General features: G+C 37.5%; 1 protein-coding gene across 2 annotated transcripts in view; it reads left to right on the top strand.

The window, feature by feature from the left end:
• The window catches only part of SUCO (SUN domain containing ossification factor), a 137,389-nt gene that overhangs the window by 83,984 nt on the left and 27,006 nt on the right, over positions 1–26,399 (top strand). For both annotated transcript variants that reach the window (XM_049881201.1, XM_049881200.1), the window contains 8 exons: positions 1,010–1,030; positions 1,237–1,292; positions 1,742–1,833; positions 2,881–2,946; positions 14,654–14,722; positions 15,348–15,438; positions 18,222–19,385; positions 20,632–20,719. In XM_049881201.1, the coding sequence (XP_049737158.1) occupies positions 1,010–1,030; positions 1,237–1,292; positions 1,742–1,833; positions 2,881–2,946; positions 14,654–14,722; positions 15,348–15,438; positions 18,222–19,385; positions 20,632–20,719 (1,647 nt within the window). The remainder of the gene's footprint in view (positions 1–1,009; positions 1,031–1,236; positions 1,293–1,741; positions 1,834–2,880; positions 2,947–14,653; positions 14,723–15,347; positions 15,439–18,221; positions 19,386–20,631; positions 20,720–26,399) is intronic.

The following is a 26,399-nucleotide window of genomic DNA, read 5'->3' as shown; positions in this document are numbered from 1 at the left end:
ACAGCTTATATACAATATTGTACAAGTATAAATGTTTCACATTATGCTAATTTTTATCAATGTGTATATACACATTATGCTAATTTTTATCAATGTGTATATACATAGATGTATATCCATATACTTATCAATAAATTCATATGTATGTATATACATGATTAAAAAACCCATTGTGGTCGAGTCAATGCTGACTCATAACTACCCTATAAAAAAAAAAAAAATAGGACAGAGTAAAAGTGCCCCATAGAGTTCTCTAGGAGCGCCTGGTGGATTCAAACTGCCAACCTTTTAGTTAGGAGCCAAATTCTTGAACCGCTATGCCACTAGGGTTTCCACATACATGATACATGCCTATAATATTTAAAGTAACATAAGACACACGTTATTTCTTTTTTGGGGGGCACTAAAGTTTTTTTTTTTTTTAAAGTTATGAAGTTATTAGAGGTTATTTCTGGGTACTGTTAATTAAAATTGGTTTTAGAAGTACATTAGTATTTATCAGATATATAAAATACTAGCAATGAATTAAAGGTCATTTGACTTAATAACTTTAGCCTCCCCCCAGAAAAAAGAAATACTTGTCATTAAGACAATTCTGACTCATAGTGACCCTACAAGACAGAGAAGAGCTGCCCCATCGGGTTTCCCAGGCTGAAGTCTTTATGGGAGCAGACTGCCACAACTTTACCCCGCGAAGCACCTGGTGGGTTAAAATTGCCAACCTTTCAGTTAGGAGCCGAGTGTTTTAACCACTGCGCCACCAGGCTCCTTCAGGAACTTGACAGCTAATTTATTTCAATATGGTTATTAGATTTTGCCTTCTGCTTGTGATGGTAAAAACTTGAATCAATGCTTTGATTTCTGCAAAGACTTAAGAATATTACAGTGTTATCCATCACTGTACGTTGCTTTCTATAATTGTGCGATATAATTTTAAAATATTGAAAGTTGCTTATGGCATGTTGTCCAAACTTTTGAGCTGACTTTCTTTTCCTTTCTCTTGCTTCAGATGTTCATCAAGTACATAAAGGTTAGCACCCTTCTCTTTGGCAATGTTGACTAGCGGGGCGTGGCACGTTAGCACCTGGGGAGAAGGCAAAATGACAGCCCTTGCTTTTTGGGGAATTGAGGACTTCAGTTTTAGAGACGTCACACTGAAAAAAACTTGACGTATAGCCTTAAGTAATCTCGGGTGTACAGTGTTGGCTTTCCATTTCACGCGCTTTTATTCTTTAGGTGGAGTTTATATCACATTTTGGATCCGAACACTTTTGTCCATTAAGCCTTATAAGGTAATACAGAGCAAAATATATTTACTGAATGGTATTTAAAAATGAGTATGTGAAAATCCCAATATATTTAAAATGAAGAAATATTTTTCTTATGCCGTAGAAATAAAGCTGTTAAACCATTTTTTGTCTTGAATGCATTTTAGAGAAATGTCAAAATTTCTTCTGTTAAGAAAGAATAACCATTTTATGTGCTTAGTGTGCTTACTACTTTGCTAAGATAAATATTTTAGAGTGATATAAAAACTTGGTCATTGTATTTTTAAGTACCTCAAAGATTAATTTTACATTTTAATAGAATCAGTGGATGACTGCAATATAAGGATCAGTCATTATTTTGGAATCCAAAAACTAAATGTGCCCCAAAACATGACCCAAGTGTTTTATCATTTAGTGTGAAAAGAGGAATTCTGTTTCAATTGGAAAGTCTTTAATGAAATTATTGTTAATAGGGTATTTGGTACTAGCATGGTGGAAGAATATGAGGAGATTGCTGATTCCCAGTATCAGTCGGAACGTCAAGAACTATTTGATGAGGACTATGGTAAGTAAAAGGAGCCCTGGCAGCAGTGGTTAAAAGGCTCGGCTGCTAGCCAGAAGGTCAGCGGTTCAAACCCACCAGCCGCTCTGTGGGAGAAAGGCGTGGCAGTCTGCTTCAGTAAAGATTTACAGCCTGGGAAACCCTATGGGGCAGTTCTACTCTGTCTTGTAGGGTTGTTATGAGTCAGAATTGACTTAACAGCAGTGGTTTTTTTTTTTTGGTTCCTGGTAAGTAACTTTAAAACAGGTGACTATTATGTAAGTCTTTTGCTTTTTTAATGAATTCTAACATTAATGGGTGAGTATATGTCATTTAAAAAATCAGTGTGATTATCTCTAGACATTAGTTTGATTTATTGTTTTTAACCCAGCTTTTTCTTAAACCTGTCTTTTAATATGATTCTTTACTTTGTGCATTTAGCTGTGTTCCAAGTTTATCAATCAGTGATTTGTTACTGGGAACCCATTTTCATAGCATTCAGTGCTGTAAAATATGGTTATTTCCTTATGCCAGGCTTAAAAGCCTGTTAACTCATACAAGTAACTGAAATCAAGAGAATTGAGCATTAATTCCTTTGCTTTGCCCTGAACCTAAGAACAAGCTCATTGAGGGCTGAGACTTTCAGAAAATCCTGTGAGTGTGAAGGTGTAGGGGAAGATTTTACAACACTCTCCATTTCTGCTTTATCAGGTCTTTATTTTAAGATGTCTTATTTTGGTTTTGACCAATCTAAATTTTCCCTAACCTAGTTTTCCCATCAGTGTGAAGCCATTTGCTAGAGGTTGGTAAAATGCATCGAAAGCTTGAATATATACGTCATGTAATGTGTTTAAAGTTTTGGTAAGCAGCAGGATTCTTTTCCTTGATTTACATCTTTCTGTTAAATGGCTTCTGCATCTTATTGTCTCTTTGTGAACAAGTTTTAGATGCCTTATTAATATCATAAAATATAAATGCCAGCTGACTTTGAAAGGACATAATTGGATCTTTTAAAGTGTTATTATTGGAGAGCACTCTTAGCATAATTACTTTCATTTTCTGTTTAAACAGATTATCCACTGGATTATAATACTGGGGAGGACAAATCCTCAAAAAATCTTCTTGGTTCTGCTACAAGTAAGTATTTTAGGATGTTTCTGTTATTGGTATTGGGTAGTCTACTATTAAAATGTTTCTAAGCTTTTTCATTTTGACATACATGGGCATCTTGTATAATTTGAAGGTTCCCACTTCCAATCTTGAACATTCATTTGAAATCAGAGATTTTGGAAAATATTTCCATGGAAATAAAATAGGAAGAGAGGATGAAGAGAAAGAGGAGAGGGAAAAATAGAAGCATAGTAAAGGTGGTTTTTCTATTTTAATTAAGCACTCTATTTTTGAGGCAAAATCTGCCTTATAATTAAGAAATGAGGGATATGAATTTACTTGAGGAAAGAATTATAGAAGAGGTCATAGACTCGAAATTGACTTGATGGCACTGGGTTTGGTTTTTGGACTTTTAGACCACATGGGTAGGACCATCTGGGTAATCATACATTGCACGGGAAAGGAGTTTGAATGATAGTTTCAAGGATGGTCTTCATCAGTGCAGCCCTAGCAAGGGAGGATTTGTGAATTTATAGATACAGTTAGCTTTCTATTAAAAAATATAAAGGCCATCTCTATCCATAATAATGAGTAACAAAACAGTAATAGTAATAATAAGAATTTTAGTCTTTGTAAGCAATGACTAGAGGTTTAGTTTGTTGTCATTCCAACTTAGTGTGCAAACCTAGTGGTAGTCTAGGTGAGGAGTCTCTTGGCAAGACCATTACCCACTGGTGCTTTATTTTTAGTCTTAGAGTGTGTGCTGGTATATTTTAATGTGTTTGTTTATTTTTTTGGTTATTCCTGAAGAATGTAAACTTATTGGCAGAGTTTGTCTCTTGATATGGAGATTAATAATTGAATAAAAATAAATTTGTTAATAAGATTGAACACTTGTTGCTTATGCTTTTTCCTTGCTGCTCTTAGTGAACTGAATTGCTTGAAACCCAATCTCACTGTGCACATTGATTTTATAGCTTTGTAAAATGCCTGACCAGTAGTGCATATTCTTCTCCTGGTATTTCATATAGCCACATTATATAGACTTAAGAATCACTTCTCTTTCTTTACATCTTTTCTTCGTTCCCTCTTCCCATTCACAGAGGGCTGTGAATTTCAGTGGACTTCTTAAGGGATGGGAAGAAAAGTGTTAAAAATACCTCTCCGTGAGGAGAATTGTTTTCTGTAACATTTCACTTCCTTACCTATCAGCTCAGTATTTATTGCTGGGCATCTGACTTTTTATATGTTAGTTCTTACTTTTAAATAGGATGCCAGCTACGTAATTGATCATGGTATAAAAACAAGTCCCTTGACTGCCCTGACAGGGAACACAACAGAGAGCCCTTGAGGGACCAGGAAAGCAGTGGGATACAGACCCTAAATTCTCATAAAAAGACCAGACTTAATGGTCTGGCTGAGTCTGGAAGGACCCCGGTGGTCATGGCCCCCAGACCTTCTGTTGGCCCAGGATAGGAACCATTCCCAAAGCCAACTCTTCAGACAGGGATTCGACTGGACAATGGGTTGGAGAGGGATGCTGGTAAGGAGTGAGCTTCTTGGATCAGGTGGACATTTGAGACTATGTTGGCATCTCCTGCCTGGAGGGTAGATGAGAGGGTAGAGGGGGTTAGAAGCTGGCAAAATGGACACGAAAAGAGAGAATGGAGGGAGAGAGCAGGCTATCTCATTAGGGGGAGAGTAATTGGGAGTATGTAGCAAGGTGTATATAAGTTTTTGTGTGAGAGACTGACTTGATTTGTAAACTTTCACTTAAAGCACAATAAAAATTATTAAAAAAAAAAAAACCAAGTGCCTTATTCACTGGTGTGAAAGAAATATGCCATTTTATCTATCTGGGTATTAATATTGTTCATGTCCTTAAATTTGTATTAAACAGTTCTGTAAAGTAATAGTCATCTTTCTACCACTTGCGTAGCTGAATAATGCTGAAATGGCTCTGAGAAAGCATCATTTTTTTGATGTCAGAAATAGCCCGAGACTAAAATATCTCCAGCTTCTGGTGGTTACTGAAAAGTAGAGAGCAGTTTAGGGAACTCATGCCTTACCATACTTTGAGATACAGAAAACCACTGCTGATGTTCTAGGTGTCCTTTTTCTATCTTCTTATGTGATTAATTCCCGTTGTTGTTGTTAGCTGCTGTCACGACTCATGGCGGCCCCATGTACAACAGAATGAAATGTGGCCTAGTCCAGCGCCATCTTCACTATTGTTGGTATGCTTGAGTCCATTGCTGTGGCTACTGTTACGTTGAGTGCCTTCCAATCTAGGGGTCTCATCTTCTGGCACTATGTTGGACAGTATTCTGTTGTGACCCATCGGGTTTTCATTGGCTAATTTTCAGAAGTAGCTCTCCAGACCTTTCTTCCTAATCATTCTTAGTCTAGAAGCATTGCTGAAACTTGTCCACCGTGGATGACCCTTTTGGTATTTAAAATACCAGTGGCATAGCATCCAGCATCACAGCAACCTACAGGCAACCACAGTACAGCAAACTGACAGGTGATGGGATTAACTCCTGTTAAAAAAAAAACAAAAAAACTCCTAGCCACCTTTAAAAGCCTAGCTGTATTTCAGTGGAGGATATCTCTGTTTGTAATGACTTTTCTGACTAATGTACTATTTTAATTAGACATAGAACATTATTTAGAGCCTACTTTTTAGATCTTTGTCCTTGAAGGTATAATTCTTGGTGACATGTCATTTGTTTCTCTTTTTATGGCTATTGGGAAGAGCAATTCATTTACCTTCCAGTGTTCAAGGTGTCAAAAGAATTTGTATAGTGAGACATGTTGGGTGGAGGGTGTCACCTGAGGCTAAGCATGGGAGACTGGTTTTAAAAGGATCCCTTCCTCTTCAAAGTTTCAGAGAAAGAGAGGCAGTGGGAGCTGAGTAGTAAGAGTTCATCATCATAAAACTTGTAGACATGACCTAACATTGCTGGCCTCTATACCTGTGATCTTTTTTTAGTCTTCTCTGGAGATTCTGGGACTATTTTTGCTCTAGCTACTACCTCCAAGGTGGTATAACTTTAAGAAAGAATAGTTAATAGAGTGGAATCAGGCCAAAGAGCTGATCTCTTAGACTAGAATGTCTGAGTTTCACTATGATCATCATTACTTTCTAAATTAGCTTGAGAATTGCCTATTTTGAACCTAATTAATTTTTTCCTTTCAGTATTTATGTATTATCTCCAAAATAGAATTCTGTTATTTTAATCTTATTAAAAACCCTTTTTTCCTTTTTTGTGATTGAGTAGTTAGTAGTAATAAGCAATATATGTCACTAGACATGGTCAGAAATGACTATTCACAATGGTGCTTTCTCTCAAAAGCGGAAAAAGTAAAACAAGCTATTCACTATGTCAGTGTTCTTTGAACCTTGCAAAATTTTTTCTTAGAGGTTAGATGGGCTAAGAAAGTAGAAATTTGCCAAATTTTGATTTTGTTACTAAATAGCTCCTGAAATGATAATAAACAATATTTAAAAAAGGGGAGATAGTTTATTGTAGTTGCTAGTATTAAAATTTGATTGCGTGTTTGATCAAATTCAGACTGCAGAAGTTGGTAAAAATCTTTAGTTTCTTCATCTTTGGCCTTAGTGGTTGGTGCACAAATTTGAATAATACTCGTATTAACTGGTCTTCCTTGTAGGTGTATGGATATTATCCTATCATTGACAGCGTTGTACTTCAGGATAGATCTTGAAATGTTCTCTTTGATGATGAACGCGACACCATTCCTCTTCAATTTGTCATTTCTGGCATAATAGATCATGTGATTGTCTGATTCAGAATGGCCAGTACTAGTCCATTTCAGCTCACTAATGCCTAGGATATCCATCTTTATGTGTACCATTTCATTTTTGACAACTTCCAATTTTCCTAGATTCATACTTCATACATTCCACATTCCAATTATTAATGGATGTTTGCACTGTTTTCTCTCACTTTGAGTGGTGCCACATCAGCAAATGTAGGTCCCAAAAGCTTGACTCCATCCAGTCATTAAGGCCAACTCTACTTTGAGGAGGCAGCTCTTCCCTAGTCATATTCTAAGTACCTTCAAACCTGAGGGACTCATCTTCTGGCATTCTATCAGGCAGTGTTCTGCTGCTATGCATAAAGTTTTCACTGGCTGATTTTTTCAGAAGTAGACTGCCAGGTCCTTCTTCCTAGTCTGTCTTAGTCTGGAAGCTGCGCTGAAACCTATCCACCAAGGGTGACCCTGCTGGTATTTGAAATACCAGTGGCAAAGCTTCCAGTATCACAGCAACACACAAGACACTACAGTATGACAAACTGACAGACCAGTGTTGGACACATTGATAATTACTGGTGATTGGAATGCAAAAGTTGGAAACAAAGAAGGATTGGTAGTTGGAAAATATGGCCTTGGTGATGGAAATGATGCCGGAGATCACATAATAGAATTTTGCAAGACAAACGACTTCTTCATTGCAAGTACCTTTTTTCAACAACATAAACAGCGACTCTTTTATACACATGGGCCTCATCATATGGAATACACAGGAATCAAATCGACTGAATCTGTGGAAAGAGATGATGGAAAAGCTCAATATCATCAGTCAGAACAAGGCCAGGGGCCGGCTGAAAGAGACCATCAATTGCTCATATGCAAGTTGAAGTTGAAAATTAGAACAAGTCCGTGAGACCCAAAATATGACCTTGAGTGTATCCTACCTGAATTTCGAGTCCATCTGAAGAATAAATTTGACGCATCAAACACTAATGACTGAAGACCAGACAGGTTTGTAGAATGACATCATCCCTGAAGAAAGTGAAAGGTCATTAAAAAGACAGGAAAGAAAGAAAAGATCAAAATGGATGTCAGAAGAGACTCTGAATGTTGCTCTTGAACGAGTAGCTAAAGCAAGTGGAAGAAATGGTGATGTAAAAGAGCTGAACAGAAGATTTCAAAGGGCGGCTCTAGAAGACAAAGTAAAATATTATAATGAAATGTGCAGTGCTGGAGGTGCTTGCTCTTCTATGCCAAGAATTTCGGAAGACAGCTATCTGGCCAGCTGCCTGGAAGAGATCTGTATTTGTACCCATTCCAATATCAATATCACACACAAGAAAAATTGACTTTGCAAAGGCATTTGACTGTGTGGATCATAGTAATTGTGTATAACATTGCGAAGAATGGGAGTTCCAGAACACTTAATTGCGTTCATGAGGAACCTGTACATAAACCAAGAGGCAGTAATTTGAACAGAACAAGGGAATACTACGTGGCTTAAAGTCAAGAAAAGTGTGTGTCAGTGTTGTATCCTTTCACCATACTTATGCAGTCTGTATGCTGAGCAAATAGTCTGAGAAGCTGGGCTGTACGAAGAAGAACGTGGCATCAGGATTGGAGGAAGACTCATTAACGAACTGCGATATGCAAATGACACAACCTTGCTTGCTGAAAGTGAAGAGGACTTGAAGCACTTAACAGCTGAAGATCAAAGAACACAGTCTTCACTATGGATTGCACCTCAACATAAAGAAAACAAATATCCTCCCAACTGAACCAGTAAGCAGCATCATGATAAACAGAGAAAAGATTGAAGTTGTCAAAGATTTCATTTTCCTTGGATCCACAATCAACGCCCATGGAAACAGCAGTCAGAAAATCAAATGATGCATTGCATTGGGCAAATCTGCCACAAAAGACTTCTTTAAAGTGTTAAAAAGTGAAGACGTCACTTTAAGGATTAAGGTGGTGCCTGACCCAAGCCATGGTGTTTTCAATCACCTCATGTGCATGTGAAAGCCGGACAGTCACTAAGGAGGACCAAAGAATCGATGACTTTGAATTATGGTGTTGGCAAAGAATATTGAATATACCATGGACTGCCAGAAGAATGAACAAATCTGTCTTGGAATAAATACAGAGTTCTCCTTGGAAGTGAGGATGGTGAGACTTAAGTCTCACGTCCTTTGGACATGTTATCAGGAGGGACCAGTCCCTGGAGAAGGACATTATGCTTGGTAAAGTAGAGGGTCAGCGGAAAACGAGGAAGATCCTCAATGACATGGATTGACACAGTGGCTGTTAACAGTGGGCTCACGCATAACAATGGTTGTGAGGATAGTGTAGGACCGGGCAGTGTGATTGACACTGGCTGCAACAGTGGACTCAAGCATAACCATGATTATGAGGATAATGCAGGACCAAGCAGTGTATATAGGTAGAGTATATAGAGTTGCTATGAGCTGGAACTGACTTGATGGCACCTAACAACAGTATTAAAATTTAGGTTCGAGGTGGCACATGTGGTTAATCGCTTGGCTGCTTATTGAAAAGTTAGATTCAAGTCCACGAATTATTCAGTGACATTGATTACATTTTTTTACAATGTGTCAACGTTCTTATTAATCCCACTCTGGTTGTCCCATGAGCTCTGTTTTTTTTTTTTTCTTCTAAATTTTGTTTGTTGTTGACACTACTCAGCAAAACATACATCATTTCAGCAGTTACTACATGTATAATTTAGTAACAGTGATTATATTCTTTGAGCTGTGCAACTATTCTCAGTTATTCCTTTTCTGAGTTGTTCCTCCTCCGTTAACATAAACTTACTGCCAGCTAATGTTCCTAATTTTTCAAGATGCTGTTTTCAATTTGATCCACATAGATAGTTCTTAAAAGAGCATAATGCTCAAGGCAGATCTTTTTTACTAGTTAAGCTAAATGATTGTTTGGTTTTAAGATGACTTCAGGGGGTATTTTTTGTTTAAGGTTTAAAGATTATCCCAGGGCAATAGTTTCAGGGGCTCATATGCCCTGCATGGCTCCAGAAAGTCTGGATTCCATGAGAATTTGAAATTCTGTTCTGCATTTCCCCCTTTTTGATCAGGATTATTTTATGGAATATTTGATCAAAATGTTCAGTAATGGTAGGCAGGCACCATCCAGTTCTTCTGGTCTTATGGCAAAGGAGGCAGCTGTTTCATGGAGGCAGTTAGCCACACATTCCATATCCTCCTATTCCTGACTCTCCTTCTTCCTCTGTTGCTCCAGATGGGTAGAGACCAATTGTTGTGTCTTGGATGGCTGCTTGCAAGGTTTTAAGACCCCAGGCACTACACAGCGAACTAGGAGTAGAACAGAAGCACTACGCATGTTATTAGGCCAGTTAACTGGGATTTCCCATGAAACCCCATGATCCTAAACCACCAAACCAAAGAACCAAATCCCACGAGGTATTTGGTTATACATAAGCAGCCTAGCAGCTGCTGTTTTTGTTGTTGTTGTCATAAGTATATCTATCACAGAATTTTTGCCAGTTCAACTTTTTATAGGTATACAGTTTATTGACAGCAATTCCAATAATCAGCTGTGCAACCCTACCCTTAATCAGTTCGACTTTTACCATTGCTGTTAACCCATCTTTCCCCCCTCCCTCCTGCCCCTGGTAGCCACTAATCAACTTTGTCCTCTGTGCTTTTGCCTTTTCTTGTCTTTTTGTGTAAGTGAGGCCATACAGTATTTGTCCTTTTGTGATCGGCTTATTTCACTCATCATAATGTCTTCAAGCTCCATCCATACTGTAGCATGCATCAAGACTTCATTTCTCCTGCTTACTGAATAATATTCCATCGTATGTATGTACCACATTTTGTTTATTCATTCTTGTGGTGGTGGGCATTTAGGTTGTTTGTACCTTTCGGCCATTGTGAATAGTGCTGCAGTGAACACTGGTGTATAAGTCTCTTTCTGAGCCTCTGCTTTCAAGCCTTCTGGGTATATACCTAGGAGTGGAATTGCTGGGTCATATGGTAGTTCTGTTTTTAGTTTTTTGAGGCGCTACCACATTGTTTTCCACAGTGGCTGTACCATTTTGCATTCCCACCAGCTGTGGATAAGGGTTCCAATTTCCCCACATCCTCACCAACATTTGTTATTTTCTGTTTGTTTATTTTTTATTTTAACCATCCTAGTGGGAGTGAAATGGCATCTCATGGTGGCTTTGATTTGCATCTTTCTGATGGGTATTGACGTTGTGTATCTTTTCGTGCTTTTGTTGGCCATTTAATTGTCTTCTTTGATGAGATGTCTATTCAAGTTCTTTGCCCATTTTATGATTGAGTTAATTGTCTTTTTGTTAATTAGTTGTTGAAGTTTTACATATATTTTGGCTATTAGATTCTTATTGGATATATGTTTTCTAAAGATATTCTCCTAGTTGGTAGCTTGTCTTTTCACTTTTTTGGTGAAGTCTTTTGATAAACAAAAGTTTTTAATTTTTTATGAGGTCTCATTTATTTTGTCTTTTGCTGTTTATGCTTTTGTTATTATATTAGGTAATCCATTGTTGAAAGCTAGGCCTGACAGCATTGCCCCTGCCTGTTCTTTTAAGAATTTTATGGTTTTACTTTGCTCATTTAGGTTCTTAATCCATTTTTCATTTGTTTTTGTGTCTAGTGTGAGGCATGGATCCTGTTTCATTTTCTGCTTGTGGAAATTCAATTTTCCTAGCACCATTTATTAAAGGGACTTTTCTTTCCCCCTAGAATGGACTTGGCACTCTTTTCAAAAATCAGTCAACTGTGTATGTGTGGGTTTATTTCTGAACTCTCAGTTCTTTTCCACTGGTCTGTGTGTCTATTGTGATACCAGTGCCAGGCTGTTCTGATTATACTGTAGCTCTGTAAAAAACTAAACCTGTTGCCACTGAGTTGATTCTGACTCAATGGAATATAGGACAGAGTAGAACTGCCCCTTAGGGTTTCCAAGGAGTGGCTGGTGGATTTGAACCGTGGACATTTTTGGTTAGCAGCCAAAGTATATTTTTTAAAATCAGGAGGTGTGAGTCCGTCTACTTTGTTCTTTTCTTTCAACATTGTGTTAGCTATGCGATTTTTCGGGGCCCCTTGCCATATAAAGTTGAGGATTGGTTTTTCTATTTCTGCAAAGAAGGCTGTTGGAATTTTGATTCAAGTTGCATTGAATCTATAGATCACTTTGGGTAGTATTAACATCTTAACAATGTTAAGTCTTCCAGTCCATGAACATGGGAGATTTTTCCATTTATTTAAGTCTTCTTTAATCTCTCACAGCAGTGTGTTATAGTTTTCATTGTATAAGTCCTTCATGTCCCTGGTTAGATTTATTCCTAGGTATTTTATTTTCTTAGATGCCATTTAAATATAAATAAATAAATAAAACATTTATTTATTTATTTTCTTAGATGCTATTTTTTAATGGGATTGTTTCCCTAATTTCCTTTTCAGGCATCTCATTACTGGTGTATAGAAACTCAACTGATTTTTGTTTGTTGACCTTGTACCCAGAAACTTTGCTAAATTCCTTTGTTAGCTCTAGAAGTTTTCTTGTGGACTGTTTGGGATTTTCTATATATATATGAGATCATGTCATCTGTGAACAGAGATAATTTTACATCTTTTCCAATCTGGATACCATTCATTCATTCATTCATTTATCTATCTGTTTATTTATTACTTTATTGCTCTTGCTAGGACTTCTACTACAATATAGAATGGAAATGGTAAGAGCAGTCACCCTCGTCTTACTCCCAATTTCAAGGGAAAAGCTCCCAGTCTTTCTTCATTAAGTATAATGTTGGCTTTTGGCTTTTTGTATATGTCCTGAATCATATTGAGGAATTTCCCCTCTAGTCCAGTCTTCTTTAGAGTTTTCATCAAGAAAGGGTGTTGGATTTTATCAGATGCTTTTTCTGCATCCATAGAGATGATCATGTGTTTCTTTTCCTTTGTTCTGTTGATGTGGTGTATTACATTGATTGATTTTCTAATGTTGAACCATCCATGCATTCCTAGAATAAATCCCACTTGCTCATGGTGTATGACTCTTTTAATATACTGTTGGATTCTGTTTGCTAGTAGTCCGTTGAAGATATTTGCATCTATATTCATAAGAGATACTGACCTTTAGTTTTCTTTTCTTGTGGTGTCTTTGTCTGGTTTGTGTATCAGATTCCAGCCTTCTTAATGTCCTACCTTTTCCTCCTCAGATCCTTTCCTACTTTTCACATCTCTTTTTTTCCATGGGGAAACCTTGATGGCGTAGTGGTTAAGAGCTGCAGCCACCAGCCAAGAAGTCAGCAGTTCAAACCCAGTAGGCGCTCCTTGGAAACTGTATGGGGCAGTTCTCTGTCCTGTAGGGTCGCTATGAGTCGGAATCAGCTCGACAGCAATGGGTTTGGTTTTCTTGGTTTTGGTTTTCCATTGGAAGTGTGATGAAAATCCTATGGATCTTTCATGAAAATAGTCTGAGATGTAAATACCTATGTAGCATCTGACAGATCTTGGTATTTTGAGAATTACCTGATACTGAAGAATTAATTGTAGTAGAATTTCTGAGATTAGATTGGGAATGGAATTCCTTGTAATTAACGTCCTTTGTAATTGCATCACATTACTGGAAGGAAGCTACCTTGTTCCCACCACCAGCTTTTTATGGAGCTCTGCTGTATTTGTGGTTCTCATGTTTCTTTGGCTACTTACGTAGACATGGAAGTTTGTAACACTTTTAGTCATCATCCAGCTATCTTCCTTGGAAGGAGAGGTAGATTTATTAGCAAGTATGCAAATTGCTCTATCTACAACATTTAGAGTTTTATGACTTTGACTTTTAATTAATCTGCCCCATGACCATCCTTAAAGTGATCAACTGCTAACCAAAGGGTTGGCAGTTCAAAACTACCAGTGGCTCTATGGGAGAAGGATGTGGCAGTCTGCTTCCACAGAGATTTACAGCCTCGGAAACCCTGTGGGGTCGCTATGAGTCGGAATTGACTCGACGGCAGTCGGCTCTCAGTGGGTTTATGGCCATCCTCACACAGTTATTCACAGAAGAATGTGTGCGCTGTATAATCCACGAAACATTGCTGTCTTCACCAATGTGTTTTTAAAAGTCATCTGAGAAATGATTCTATGCAGTTTCACTTTGGCATTTAACCGTGCTACCGATAAGTATGGTGCCCGGGTGGTGCAGTGGTTAAGAGTTCAGCTGCCAAACAAGTAAGTATAAAGGAGCTCTGGTGGCTCAGTGGTTAAAGTAATTGGTTGCTAACCAAAATGTCAGCAGTTTGAACCCACCAGCCACTTCTCAGGAGAAAGGATGTGGCAGTCAGCTTCTGTAAATATTATAACCTTGGAAATCCTACAGGGCAGTTCTACTCTGTCCTATAGGGTCACTATGAGTCAAAATCTACTTGATGGCAATGAGTTTGGGTCCCTCTCTTTGGATAATCTTTTTTTTTTTTTTTTTTAACCTGTGATAATCACTGTTTAGGAAAAACTTTTGTTTCTTCAAGCATTTTTGTTTTTAACTTAGAAAATTTTTAAAGAAAGACAGCCTTTTCTATACAATATGAATTTTGGTCATACCGTTTCTTCCCTGTCCCAGCACAGGCTATATGTTGAATTAGACTTGAATTTTATAATATGCTAAGACAGTGAGTAAAAGATTCGTGGAGCTTTATTAAAAAATAGCATATTTAAATTTAAAATACCTGTGAACATAAAAATTCAGATTTATGCTTTACACTTTTTGGGTGAAATGTATTTGTATCCTATGTTGGATTTAGAAAGGTAATTTGTAAAAAATATATATATGCAAGAAGACCATTATGAATTTTTTTTGACTGATATTAATTTACATGAGGATATTTAAGTGTTTTTTTTTTTTTTTTCCACCTGATTGAATTTTGTTTTAGATGCCATTCTAAATATGGTGAATATTGCCGCTAATATTCTGGGAGCAAAAACTGAAGATCTGACAGAAGGTACCAAATCATTTTATGAGTCTTATAAAGAGTTGATACTCCAGAGGTCTTTTTAGTGGAAAAAATCAATCAATAAGCCAATCATTTGATTCTTCTATTATTCATTGTTTATTTGAATTTCATAAGTTCTTTTTTTTATAAAAAGGATCTTGTTTATATGCAACTCATAAATTCGTTTGTTGACTCTTTCCTGCTGTAGAAGAAAATTATTTTCCTCCTTATCTCTTCACTGAGGTTTTGATGCCCTAATGGTACTTCAGTATATTTTACTTTACTACCAAGAAAAAAGTCTTGCCTTTTTTTGTTATTAAAAATACTTAATTAGTTCAAACTTAAAATGAGCCATATATTTCCTCTCATTCTCTTTAATAAGTCTTTCAGGTACACAAAATTCATAGTCATTGGACTTAGTGTAATTATCTGAGAAACTAGAAAGAGTATGCAGTCCTTGTAAATTTATAGACTTTTTCTAAACATTCTTAATTTAGTTTTTTTAAAAGTCTGCACTAGCTACACTATTTGACTTTTCCCCTTCTCCCCTGAGAAAGTAATTTGTTAGAGAGAAATATTTTCATGGTACCGCTTTATAAAATTGAACTCAACGTGGGTGTCTTTCTTAAAATAGGAAATAAAAGTATATCTGAGAATGCCACTGTCACAGCTGCACCTAAAATGCCTGAATCAGCTCCTGGTTCAATTCCTGTTCCATCACCTGAGTAAGTTATATTACAATGTTAAATACAGTGATATTAAAATGGAGATCTAAATATGCTGGTGCAGAAAAAGGTCCTTGCGATTGCTGGTGAAATGATTCTCTCTAGAAAGCTCTGACTCATAAGGCAGGCATTCTGTCATTCAATATGAGGCAACTTCTAACACCTGTGAGTTGCTTTTCTTCCCATAAGTATATGTGGATGCTGGGAACACACATTCTGTTTACTGCCTAAGGCAAAAGTAAGATTACCCCCACTTTATTCCAGATCAGACCTTTGTTGTTATGATATTGTGTATGGCTTGAATTATTCGCCACGTGGAGCCTTTTCTTCATCACATGTAATTGACCTGACTCTGCAGACATAGGGTTAAGGATATATTTTAAACGCCTGTTGTTATTAGGTCCAAGCTTAAAAGCATTTATTAACTACCAGTGGTGTGACTAGATAGCTGTCAGGGGTTCCCGAAACAGCTAGAGCAGTGGTTCTTAAATTACATGTTTGTCATACAGCAAACTCTTAGGGTGTTCCATTTTTCAAACTGAGTTATGTAGATCTTTCCCCAGTTTGCAGTGGGGCACTTTGGGGTAGTGACGTGTAGGAAGGTAACAGATAAAATATTCTCATTTTTTTTGGCTCAAGATTACCTTTTTTTGGGTACCTGCTACTTGTTATCTATAATAGATAAGCAGGTAATGATTTGGGTAATTGGGCATAGTTGTTATAGATTTAATTTATTTATATTTCATTAGATGTACCCCCGTAAAACTTTGAAAACCCTTTCATTCAGAAGAACTCTGCTTAAGAGAATCACATATTTGAACCTGAGATGGTTCAAGGTAGTATGTGATGAGCTCTGCAGTGGGTATTCTTTGAACTGTACTTCCTAAGTACCATATGAATTAAAAAATAAGATTTTTGTGCTTTAAAGGTTATGGTGACAAATGAGTATTCTTCTGTGTTAATCCTGAAAGTGACTGAAGGTATTTTATTGGGTGATTCAAGAAAAAATACAGCACTATGTGTTATTGATTCCTAGAAGGACCTAAGAAATCTTCCGGAGATAGAGACATTTTTAGTGTTTCTAATTACATGGAACTGGGGTTGCTATTCCCAGCTCTGCAACTAGCTTCTTTAGTTAACACATGATGTTTCTAAGTTTTCAAACTGAATGAAACTAATTACATTTTATACACAGACACACAAATATTTGTTGAAAAATATGATCACAGCGTGCTAGGTAGCAGTTTTTACTTTTCTATACTAGAGTTTAGCTTTTAATATTTTTCCATATTTACTTTTTAACTTAATGTTTCTTTATGTTTCTGTTTGTCTTAAATTCTTTTTAGTGATCGTATAATAATCATTTGAGGAAAATAGAAATGAAGCAATCTATAATAGGGTGTCAAGTTAAAGTTATTATGAAATGCTAACTTATTTTTCTTTTCCTAGGTTTGAGAGTTTTTTGTTTGTTTGTTTTGTTTTTCAAGTATTGCTCTGATCAGATGTATATATGTGGTACCTAACTCATTTTTGACCAGATTGATTTAGTTTTCCCCCCTCCCCTTCTTCAGACATTGCTCCTTTTTACTGTCATAATTTATTTCGTAGATAATAAGAGAAATGCCTCCTTAATATATAAGAAATGATAAGGCTGTATACACACACACATATGCCTTCTAATGATACTTTAGCTTTGTCCGTTTATTATTTCACTGTCAACAAAATAACAGCCAGTGTTTAGATATTGTCTGTTTCTTACCTTCTTCAATCATTGTTATTGTGATATTAATCTTTGTTTGAAGGTGTTTCCTGGCATCCTTAGTAATTTTTCAGAGTGGGAATATGTGTATACGAAGCTTTTTTTTTTTTTTTTTGGTATTCAAATTACACCTTTGTGCTATAAGGCTGCACCTAGAAATGATCATCATTTTGTCAGGGACCACAGGCATTACCATTTACTATACTGTCCTGCAAACTACACCCCCACTCCAGAGCTCAAAGATGGGATTGAATTAGTGACACTATTAATTTATTAAAAGTCAGGATTCTACTTAAAGTGGTTAAATATTTGTGTTTAGGAAATTAGCCTAGAAGATATTAAGATTGTTGTGGTGAAGGGGATACACTTCCTCTCCCTACACAAATAATCTTGTGTGCTGTGCACATGTGTGTGTTTGATGTTGTGTTGGAGTTTCCTCTCCCTACACATATAATCTTTGTGCTGTGCGCATGTGTGTTTGACGTTGTATTGGAGTCCTGAAATTATCCACAGGAAAATGATCTTCTGGAAATCTAGCTGCCTTTGAATTGTATGGTCCGACTGCAAGTGCACTCATAAGTGTTTAGAACCTTGGGTTCTCGTTCTAGCTCTGAGGCTTGAAAGCCTTGGGCAACTCAGTTTCTGACGTATAGGGGTGGTGAGGCTTGTAAAGATTTGGTGGATATTTATGAGGGGAAAGGCATAATACACATTCAGTGAATGGCAGTATTACCATACAAACAGTTCTTGAACAGATTAAAGAAAAGCAGATCTGATATGGTAAATATGGTGGTTTGAAGCAGATGGTTGGTCACTTGATAAATGGCCTTTCTGTTAGCATTTTTGAGCATTATTTGTATTTATAATGAAAGTATATTGAAGGGGAAAAATTCATTCAAAAACGATTTGAGTTTCTTCTGTACTTCCAGCCCTCCTTTTGTCTTATGTATATGTTTTCCTTAAGTATAATTTTAACGTTAGATTTCTAATTAACGTGATTTATAACTATGATATATATTTCTAGGTTTGTAACCACTGGAGTACATATACATGAAATAGAGCCATCAACGCCAGATACACCAAAGGAGAGTCCCATTGTACAACTAGTTCAAGAGGAAGAAGAGGAGGCAAGTCCATCTACAGTGACCCTTCTGGGCACTGGTGAACAGGAAGATGAATCATCACCTTGGTTTGAGTCAGAGACACAAATATTTTGCAGTGAACTGACCACAATTTGTTGTATTTCTAGTTTTTCAGAATACATATATAAATGGTGTTCAGCTAGAGTGGCGCTTTATCGACAACGCAGCGGAAGCGCTGTGAGAAAAGGAAAAGATTATATTCTGTCACCTCAGCCACCGTCACTACTTCCCACAGCATCAGTGGAACCTCCGAGTGGAGAATTGGACAGTAAGAGTGTGGAAAGGGAAGCTGAAACTGTTACTCTAGATGACTTAAGTAGTATGCAACAAAGTGATTTGGTTAATCACACTGTCGATGTAATTGAACTTGAACCAAGCTATCCTCAAACCCTTTCTCAGTCTCTTCTATTGGATATTACTCCAGAAATCAATACATTATCTAAAATAGAAGTAACTGAGTCTGTTAAACATGAAACAGGACATACACCATCACAAATAATTCCCCAAGAGAGTTCCGTTGAGATTGCTAATAAAACAGAAAAGAAAGCTGAGAGTTCTAGTTCTATAGAGAAGCCACCTGTCATCTATGAAACAAGTAAATTAAGTGAAGTAACAGATAATATTGTAAAAGAAGATACAAACTCCATGCAAATCATCACGAAGCTATCTGAAACAATAGTGCCACCTATAAACACAGCCACTGTGCCGGACAGTGAAGATGGGGAAGCCAAAATGACCATAGCAGATGCACCAAAGCAAATACTGACTCCTGTTGTGGATTCTTCTTCATTACCTGAAGTGAAAGAGGAAGAGCAGTCTCCAGAAGATGCCCTTTTGGCTATTCCTGGTTCGAGTGGGTTACAGAGGACAGCTACAGATTTTTATGCTGAATTACAAAATTCTACAGATCTAGGATATACTAATGGAAACCTTGTACATGGGTCAAACCAAAAGGAGTCAGTATTTATGAGACTTAATAATCGGATTAAAGCCTTGGAAGTTAACATGTCTCTCAGTGGTCGCTATCTGGAGGAGCTTAGCCAAAGGTAGGCTTTATTATCAATTAGCACAATGCACACTTTGCCTGGTGAGTTAAGTATGATCCATGACTATGGGCCGAGAGGATTTAATTATCTCATAATAATGGCAAGCACAACTTTAGCTGGAGAGAGGAAGAAATTTACTTGGATCAATGACTTAAAGAATTGATTTTCTTTTTTTTTTTTTAAGTTTTGAAGTAGAGCCTCCTCAGCTGACTCAACGCTATTGTTATTAGGCCAATAACAAGTTCGAATGACCTATCCTCGCTTTCTCTTTTCTTCTGTTGCTTAACTTTACCCACTTTTACAATTTAATTTTCAGAGGCCTCATGAGAAAAATTACAGTATCTAGACCTTACAGCTCTTAGTAAAACTTGACCAGATTTCGTTTAGGAGTTTGGACAAGTGAAGACTAGATTGGACTGACCTGGATGATTAGGCAACATTTGTACTCAAACAAGTCCTATAACCCCAGTTCTAGTTGTGATAATTTGTGCTTTTGTGCTCATAAGTCAGGGGCAGGGCTAGTGTGTTAAGACTCCAGGCACAGCTCTCCATTTTTAAACCTGGTTATTCTTTGTTATCACTGAGGTATTCAGTGTCCTTAGAGCTTTTCCATCAACAGTTGGCAACCGCCTAGGCGTTAAGTGGAGCCCTGGTGGCACAGTGCTTAAGAGCTCAGCTGCTAACCCAAAGGTCAGCAGTGTGGACCCACCAGCCACTCCTTGGAAAGCCTGTGGGGCAGCTCTGTTCTGTCCTACAGGGTCGCTGTGAGTCTGCGTAAACTGGGAACAGGAGGCATCAAGTGTGTAGAGTTCCTGAAACACAACGCCTTCTTCTACTTCTCCTAAATTGAAATGCTGCTAATGAGATGCCATTAGGGTAGTATTGATATCCTGAAGGCGGTTTCTTCCTGATTCATGCATACCATTTCTTGGGAAATTGTGTGTGTGTGCGCACATATGCACTTAGCTGCTTCATACCTGCCCTCGCCCCTTCCCCCTTCCTTCCAGCCCCAAGGGAATCCCAGAAAACACAGAATCCTGGAAAGCAGTAAGATGCATGGAATTGATGTTGAGGTAGGAAATAACCTTAAGGGACTTCTTTATTGTGCCTTTGCAAGTTTTCCTGCATCACACAGGCCTCAAAGAAAAGTGGATTTGTCTCATATATCACAATCAGGATGGTGTTTCCAGTACTAAATGAAATAATAAGAAACTAAAGCTAATTTAAATAAATTCTTGCTCCACAGGTACCGAAAACAAATGGAAGAAATGCAGAAAGCTTTCAATAAAACAATAGTAAAACTTCAGAATACTTCAAGAATAGCAGAGGAGCAGGTTGGTTATCTTCATGCCTTATTTTTTTAATATAAATTTCCATTGGATTTTGTAGGGCCTCACTGATAAGAGAGGCAAATACTTTATTTTTGGTTAATTTTTTTCTTTGATAGCTAATGATTAAACCTGCTTTCTGATGTCGTGCTTGGAAAGTTGTCTAGCTATTAGTTTCAGTGTCTCCTTTAGAGAAAATTTTCTTCAACATTGTTCATTCATTTTTCTATGGACATTTATTGTAAAGGGCATGTGCTAGGTGCTGGGGATACAGAATAGTAGAAATATGATTTTTACCCTCAAGAAAATTCATAACCTAGTAGAATAAAAGAGATGTATGTGAGCAGATAATTACAGCAACAACAAAACAATATGATACCTTTGTATAATACAGTAGAGATGCTGTGGGGGTTACATGGACAGGGATGGCTAATTCTGGCTTCTACTATAAAAGCTTTTTGTCCTGGAATATCCGCTGTGATCAGACTCCTGACATTTCTTTGTTCAGTACTCCATTTGTTTCAGAGAACCCTTTTTTTTTGTTTTGTTTTCTCTCTCTCTTTTTTAATTCCTAGGAGTTCTTGTGAGGTATAGGGACCCGATTTAATGTTTTCTTTAGGAGTAATCACTTGTCCCAGCACTGCTTATTTGCTAGTCCGTACTCACCTCCTCGTTTTGCACCGCCATCTCTCTGTCACATGTCGGAAACCCAGATAGATGTAAACAGGTGTACTTCCTGGTCTTTATTCTGTTCCTTTAGTCTTTTTGTCTGTCATTTTACACATACCATGTTATTTTATCATTGCCTCATGTCTAGATAAGTTGGAGGGCAAGCCCCTTCCCCCATAACCATTGTTGTTCTTTAGAAGCCATTTGACTAGTTTTAATCTTTCGCTTTACTATATTAGTTTTAGAATGAGCTTGATTATTTCTGTATAAGTATTTGGGATTGTGATTGGAGTTGCAGCAATCAATTTTGGAAGAACTGATATCCTAAAGATGTTGATTCTTTATGTTTTTGAAAATGGTGTATCTCATCTAAGTCTTTAATATTTTCAGTAAAAAAATTCTTCAGAAATATTTTACATATCTTATTAGATGTATTGCTAGGTTTTTAATCTTATGCTATTTTAAATAGTGTTTTAAATTTTTCATATTTTTGGCGTGTGTGGAGAAATGCAGTTGATTTCTATGTGGTAAACTCTAAGTTCTTTTGGGGTTTTCTGGGTATATAATCTTACTGACTGCAAATGAGGTCAATTTTGGTCATTGTGGATTGGAATTGTCTCAATTTTATTCCCTTTCCCCACTCCCCTCTTATCTCATTGGCTAGGGCTATACTGTGAGGAATAAGACTGGTGATAATGGCCATCCCTGTCTTGCTGATTTTAAGGGAATGGCTTCAGTATTGCACCTTGAAATGTGATGCTTGTTAATGAGTTTTTATAGTGTTAACAGGATAAAAAAAATTTATAGCTTTTCTAAAAGGTTATTTGGTGGTAGAGGATAGTGAGGTGGGGTGAGTGAGGAGGCTCAGGTTGTAGAGTTTAGTTGTATCTTACTTTCAGTTCACAGCACATCGCGATTGTTCCATACAAAGTTCCTCCCTAATTCCTTTCTTTCTCCCTTCACCTCTCCCTCCTTCTCATTCTGTCCACGCACCCCATTCCCATCCTCCCCTCCCTGATTTACAACCATTCCATTCTCCTTTGTGTATATAATCTTTGTTCATAATATCATCTTACAAAACATTTGTTTTGTATACATGTATTTTTTTCATAAAAATTTTTTTTTTAATTTTATTGTGCTTTAGGTGAAAGTTTACAGCACAGATTAATTTCTCATTCAAAAATTTATACACAGATTGTTCTGTAACATTGGTTGCAATCCCCGCATTGTGTCAGCATTCTCGCCTTTACCACCCCGAGCTCCCCAGGTCCATTTGTCCAGTGTTCCTGTCCCTTCCTGCCTTCTTATCTTTGCTTTTGGGCAGATGTTGCCCATTCGGTCTCCTATACTTGATTGATCAAAGAAACATGTTCCTCATGTGTGTTGTTGTTTGTTTTATAGGCCTGTCTAAACATTGGCTGAAAGGTGGCCTCTAGGAGTGGCATCAATTAGCAGGGTGTCCAGGGGCTGTAGTCTCGGGGGCTCATCTAGTCTCTGTCAGACCAATAAGTCTGGTCTTTTTTTGTGAATTTGAATTTGCTGTACATTTTTCTCCTGCCCTGCCTGGGACTCTCTATTGTGATCCCTGTCGGAGCGGTCAGTGGTGGTAGCTTCTAGATTCATGCTGGTGGAGGCTGTGGTTCATGTGGTCCCTTAGTCCTTGGACTGATATTTTCCTTGGCCTTTGGTTTTTTTGTTCTCCTTTGCTCTGGATGGGATGATACCGATAGATATCTCTTGGGTGCCCACTCACAAGCTTTTAAGATACCAGACACTACTCACCAAAGTAGAATGTAGAACATTTTCTCTATGAACTTTTTTATGCCTGTTGATCTAGATAGATGTCCCTGGAGACAATGGTCCCCAGCTCTAAGCCCCAGTAACTCAGTCCTTCAACCTGTTTGGATGTGTGTGTCTAGGAAGCTTCTATGACTTAGTCTTGGTCAAATTGTGTGAACTTCCCCTGTATCGTGTGTTGTCTTTCCCCTCACCAAACTTACCACCTATCTAGTTAGTGCTATTTACTATCTAGTTAGTGCTTACTTCCCCACTTCCCCCATAATCTTCTCCTTTGTAACCGTAAAAGATTTTTTTTTTCTGTATGTAAACCTTTTCTTTAGTTTTTGTGTTAGTGATCTCATACAATATTTGTCCTTTTGTAGTTGACTTATTTCACTCAGCGTAATGCCCTCAAGATCTCATCCATGTTGTGAGGTATTCCACAGATTCATCATTGTTCTTTTTAGTTGCGTAGTATTCCATCATATGTACCATGATTTGTTTATCCCTTCGTTTGTTGATGAGTACTTAGGTTATTTCCATGTTTTTGCTATTGTGAATAATGCTGCAGTGAACATGAGTGTGCATATGTCTATTTTTGTGACAAATTTTATTTCTCTGGATATGTTCCTAGGAGTGGGACTGCTGGATCTTACGGTATTTCTATTTCTAGCTTTTTAAGAAGGTGCCATATTGTTTTCCATAGTGGTTGTACCATATTATATTCCCACCAGCAGTCCATAAGAGTTCCAAGCTCCCCACAACCTCTCTAACATTTGTTATTTTCTGTTTTTTGGATTAGTGCCAGTAATGTTGGGGTGAGATGGTATCTCATTGTAGTTTTGATTTGTTTTTCTCTAGTGGCTAATGATCATGAGCATTGCCTCATGTCTGTCAGCTGCCTGAATATCTTCCTTGGTGATGAAGTGTCTGCCTGTATCCTTCACCTTTTTTTTTTCTTTTTTTTGGTGGTGGGGGGGATTCTTTATCTTTTCGTTGTGGAGGTGTTGAAGTATTTTATAGATTTTAGACATTAGACCCATGTTGAATACGTGGTAGCTAAAAATTTTTTTCCCAGTCTGTAGGTTCTCTTTTTACTTTTTTGGTGAAGTCTTTTGATGAACATAAGTGTTTAATTTTTAGGAGCTCCCGGTTATCTAGTTTTTATTCTGATGTTTGTGCATTGTATTGTCTTTATGCTGTGTATTAGAACCCCTACCATTGTTCTTACTTTTTCTTCCATGATCTTTATCATTTTAGGATTTATATTTAGATCTTTGATCCATTTTGAGTTAGTTCTTGTATATGGTTTGAGATATGGGTCCTGTTTCATTTTTTAAGTTTTTTACAGCTTTGCCAGCACCATTTGTTTAAAAAACTCTTTTCCCCATTTAATGGACTTTGGCCCTTTGCCAAAGATCAGCTGACCATAGGTGGATGAATTTATGTCTTGGGTCTCAGTTCTGCTCCATTAATCTATGTGTCCGTCATTGTATCGGTGCCGTGCTGTTTTGACTACAATTTTTGTGTAGTGGATTCTGAGATCAGGTAGTGTAAGATGTCCTACTTTGTTCTTTATTTCAATAATGCTTTGCTTATCTGGGGCCTCTTTCCTTTCCGTATAAAGTTGGTGATTAGTTTTATATCTTGTTAAAGAATGCTATTGATATTTGGATTGAGATTACATTTGTAGATCACTTTAGGTAGAACTGACATTTTCACAACTTTAAGTTTCCCTATCCATGAGCATGGTATGTTTTTCAATGTATGTAGGTCTCTTTTGGTTTACTGCAGTATGTTTTGTGGTTTTCTTTGTATGGGTCTTTTATGTCCCTGGTTAGATTTATTCCTGCTTTTTAGGGGCTATTATAAATGGTATTGTTTTTCTGATTTCCTTTTCTAAGTTCTCTTTGTTGATACAGGAATCCAACTGATTTTTGTATGTCAATTATATGTCTTGCTACTTTGCTGAATCTTCCTATTAATTCCAGTAGTTTTCATGTAGAAGCTGTGAATGGGGATAGTTTTACTTCTTCCTTTCCAATTTGAATGCCCTTCATTTCTTTTTCTTGCCTTACTGCCCTTGCTAGGACTTCCAACACAATGTTAAATAGGAGTTGTGATAAAGGGCATCCTTGCCTTGTTCTCTTTCTCAGGAGAAATGCTTTCAGCCTCTCTCCAGTGAGAATGATGTTGGCTGTTGGTTTTATATAGATGCCCTTTAATTATGTTGAGACATTTCCCTTCTGTTCCTACTTTATTCAGAGTTTTTATCAGGAATGGGTGTTGGACATTATCAAATGCCTTTTCTGGGTCATTTGAGATGATAATGTTTTGTTCTATTTATCTGATGTATTACATTGATTTTCTAATAATGTGGAACCATCCTTGCATAGCTGGTTTGAGTCCCACTTGGTTGTGGTATATTGTTATTTTTTAATATGATGCTGAATTCTGTTGGCTAGATTTTTTTTTTTTAATGTGCTTTAATTGAAAGTTTACAAACCAAGTCAGCCTCTCATACAAAAATTTATATGTACCTTGCTATACACTCCTAGTTGCTCTCCCTCTCATAATGAGACAGCACAATCCTTCCCTCCACTCTCCATTTTCATGTCCATTCGGCCAGCTTCTGACCCCCTGTGCCCTCTTATCTCCCCTCCAGACAGGAGGTGCCCACGTAGTCCCATGTGTCTACTTGATCTAAGGTGCTCACTCATCACCAGTATCATTTTCTATTCCATATTCCAGTCCAATCCCTGTCTGAAGAGTTGGCTTTGGGAATGGTTCCTGTCTTAGGCTAACAGAAGGTCTGGGGACCATGACCTCTGGGGTCCTTCCAGGCTCAGTCAGACCAATAAGACTGGTCTTTTTACAAGAATTTGGGGGTCTGCATCCCACTGCTCTCCTCCTCCTTCAGGAGTTCCCTGTTGTGTTTCCTGTCAGGGCAGTCATCGGTTGTAGCCAGGCACCATCTAGTTCCTCTGGTCTCAGGCTGATGTAGTCTCTGGTTTACATGGCCCTTTGTGTCTCTTGGGCTTATAGTTACCTTGTGTCTTTGGTGTTCTTCATTTTCCTTTGCTCTAGGTGGGTTGAGACCAATTGTTGCATCTTAGATGACCACTTGCTAGCGTTTAAGACCCCAGACACCACTCCCCCAAGTGGGTTGCAGAGTGTTTTCTTAATAGATTTTATTATGCCAATTGACTTGATGTCCCCTGTAACCACGGTCCCCAAA

The sequence above is a fragment of the Elephas maximus genome, chromosome 3 (genome assembly GCF_024166365.1).
Source record: "Elephas maximus indicus isolate mEleMax1 chromosome 3, mEleMax1 primary haplotype, whole genome shotgun sequence".
NCBI classification, from domain to species: Eukaryota; Metazoa; Chordata; class Mammalia; order Proboscidea; family Elephantidae; genus Elephas; species Elephas maximus.
This window is presented reverse-complemented; position numbering and strand designations above follow the sequence as displayed.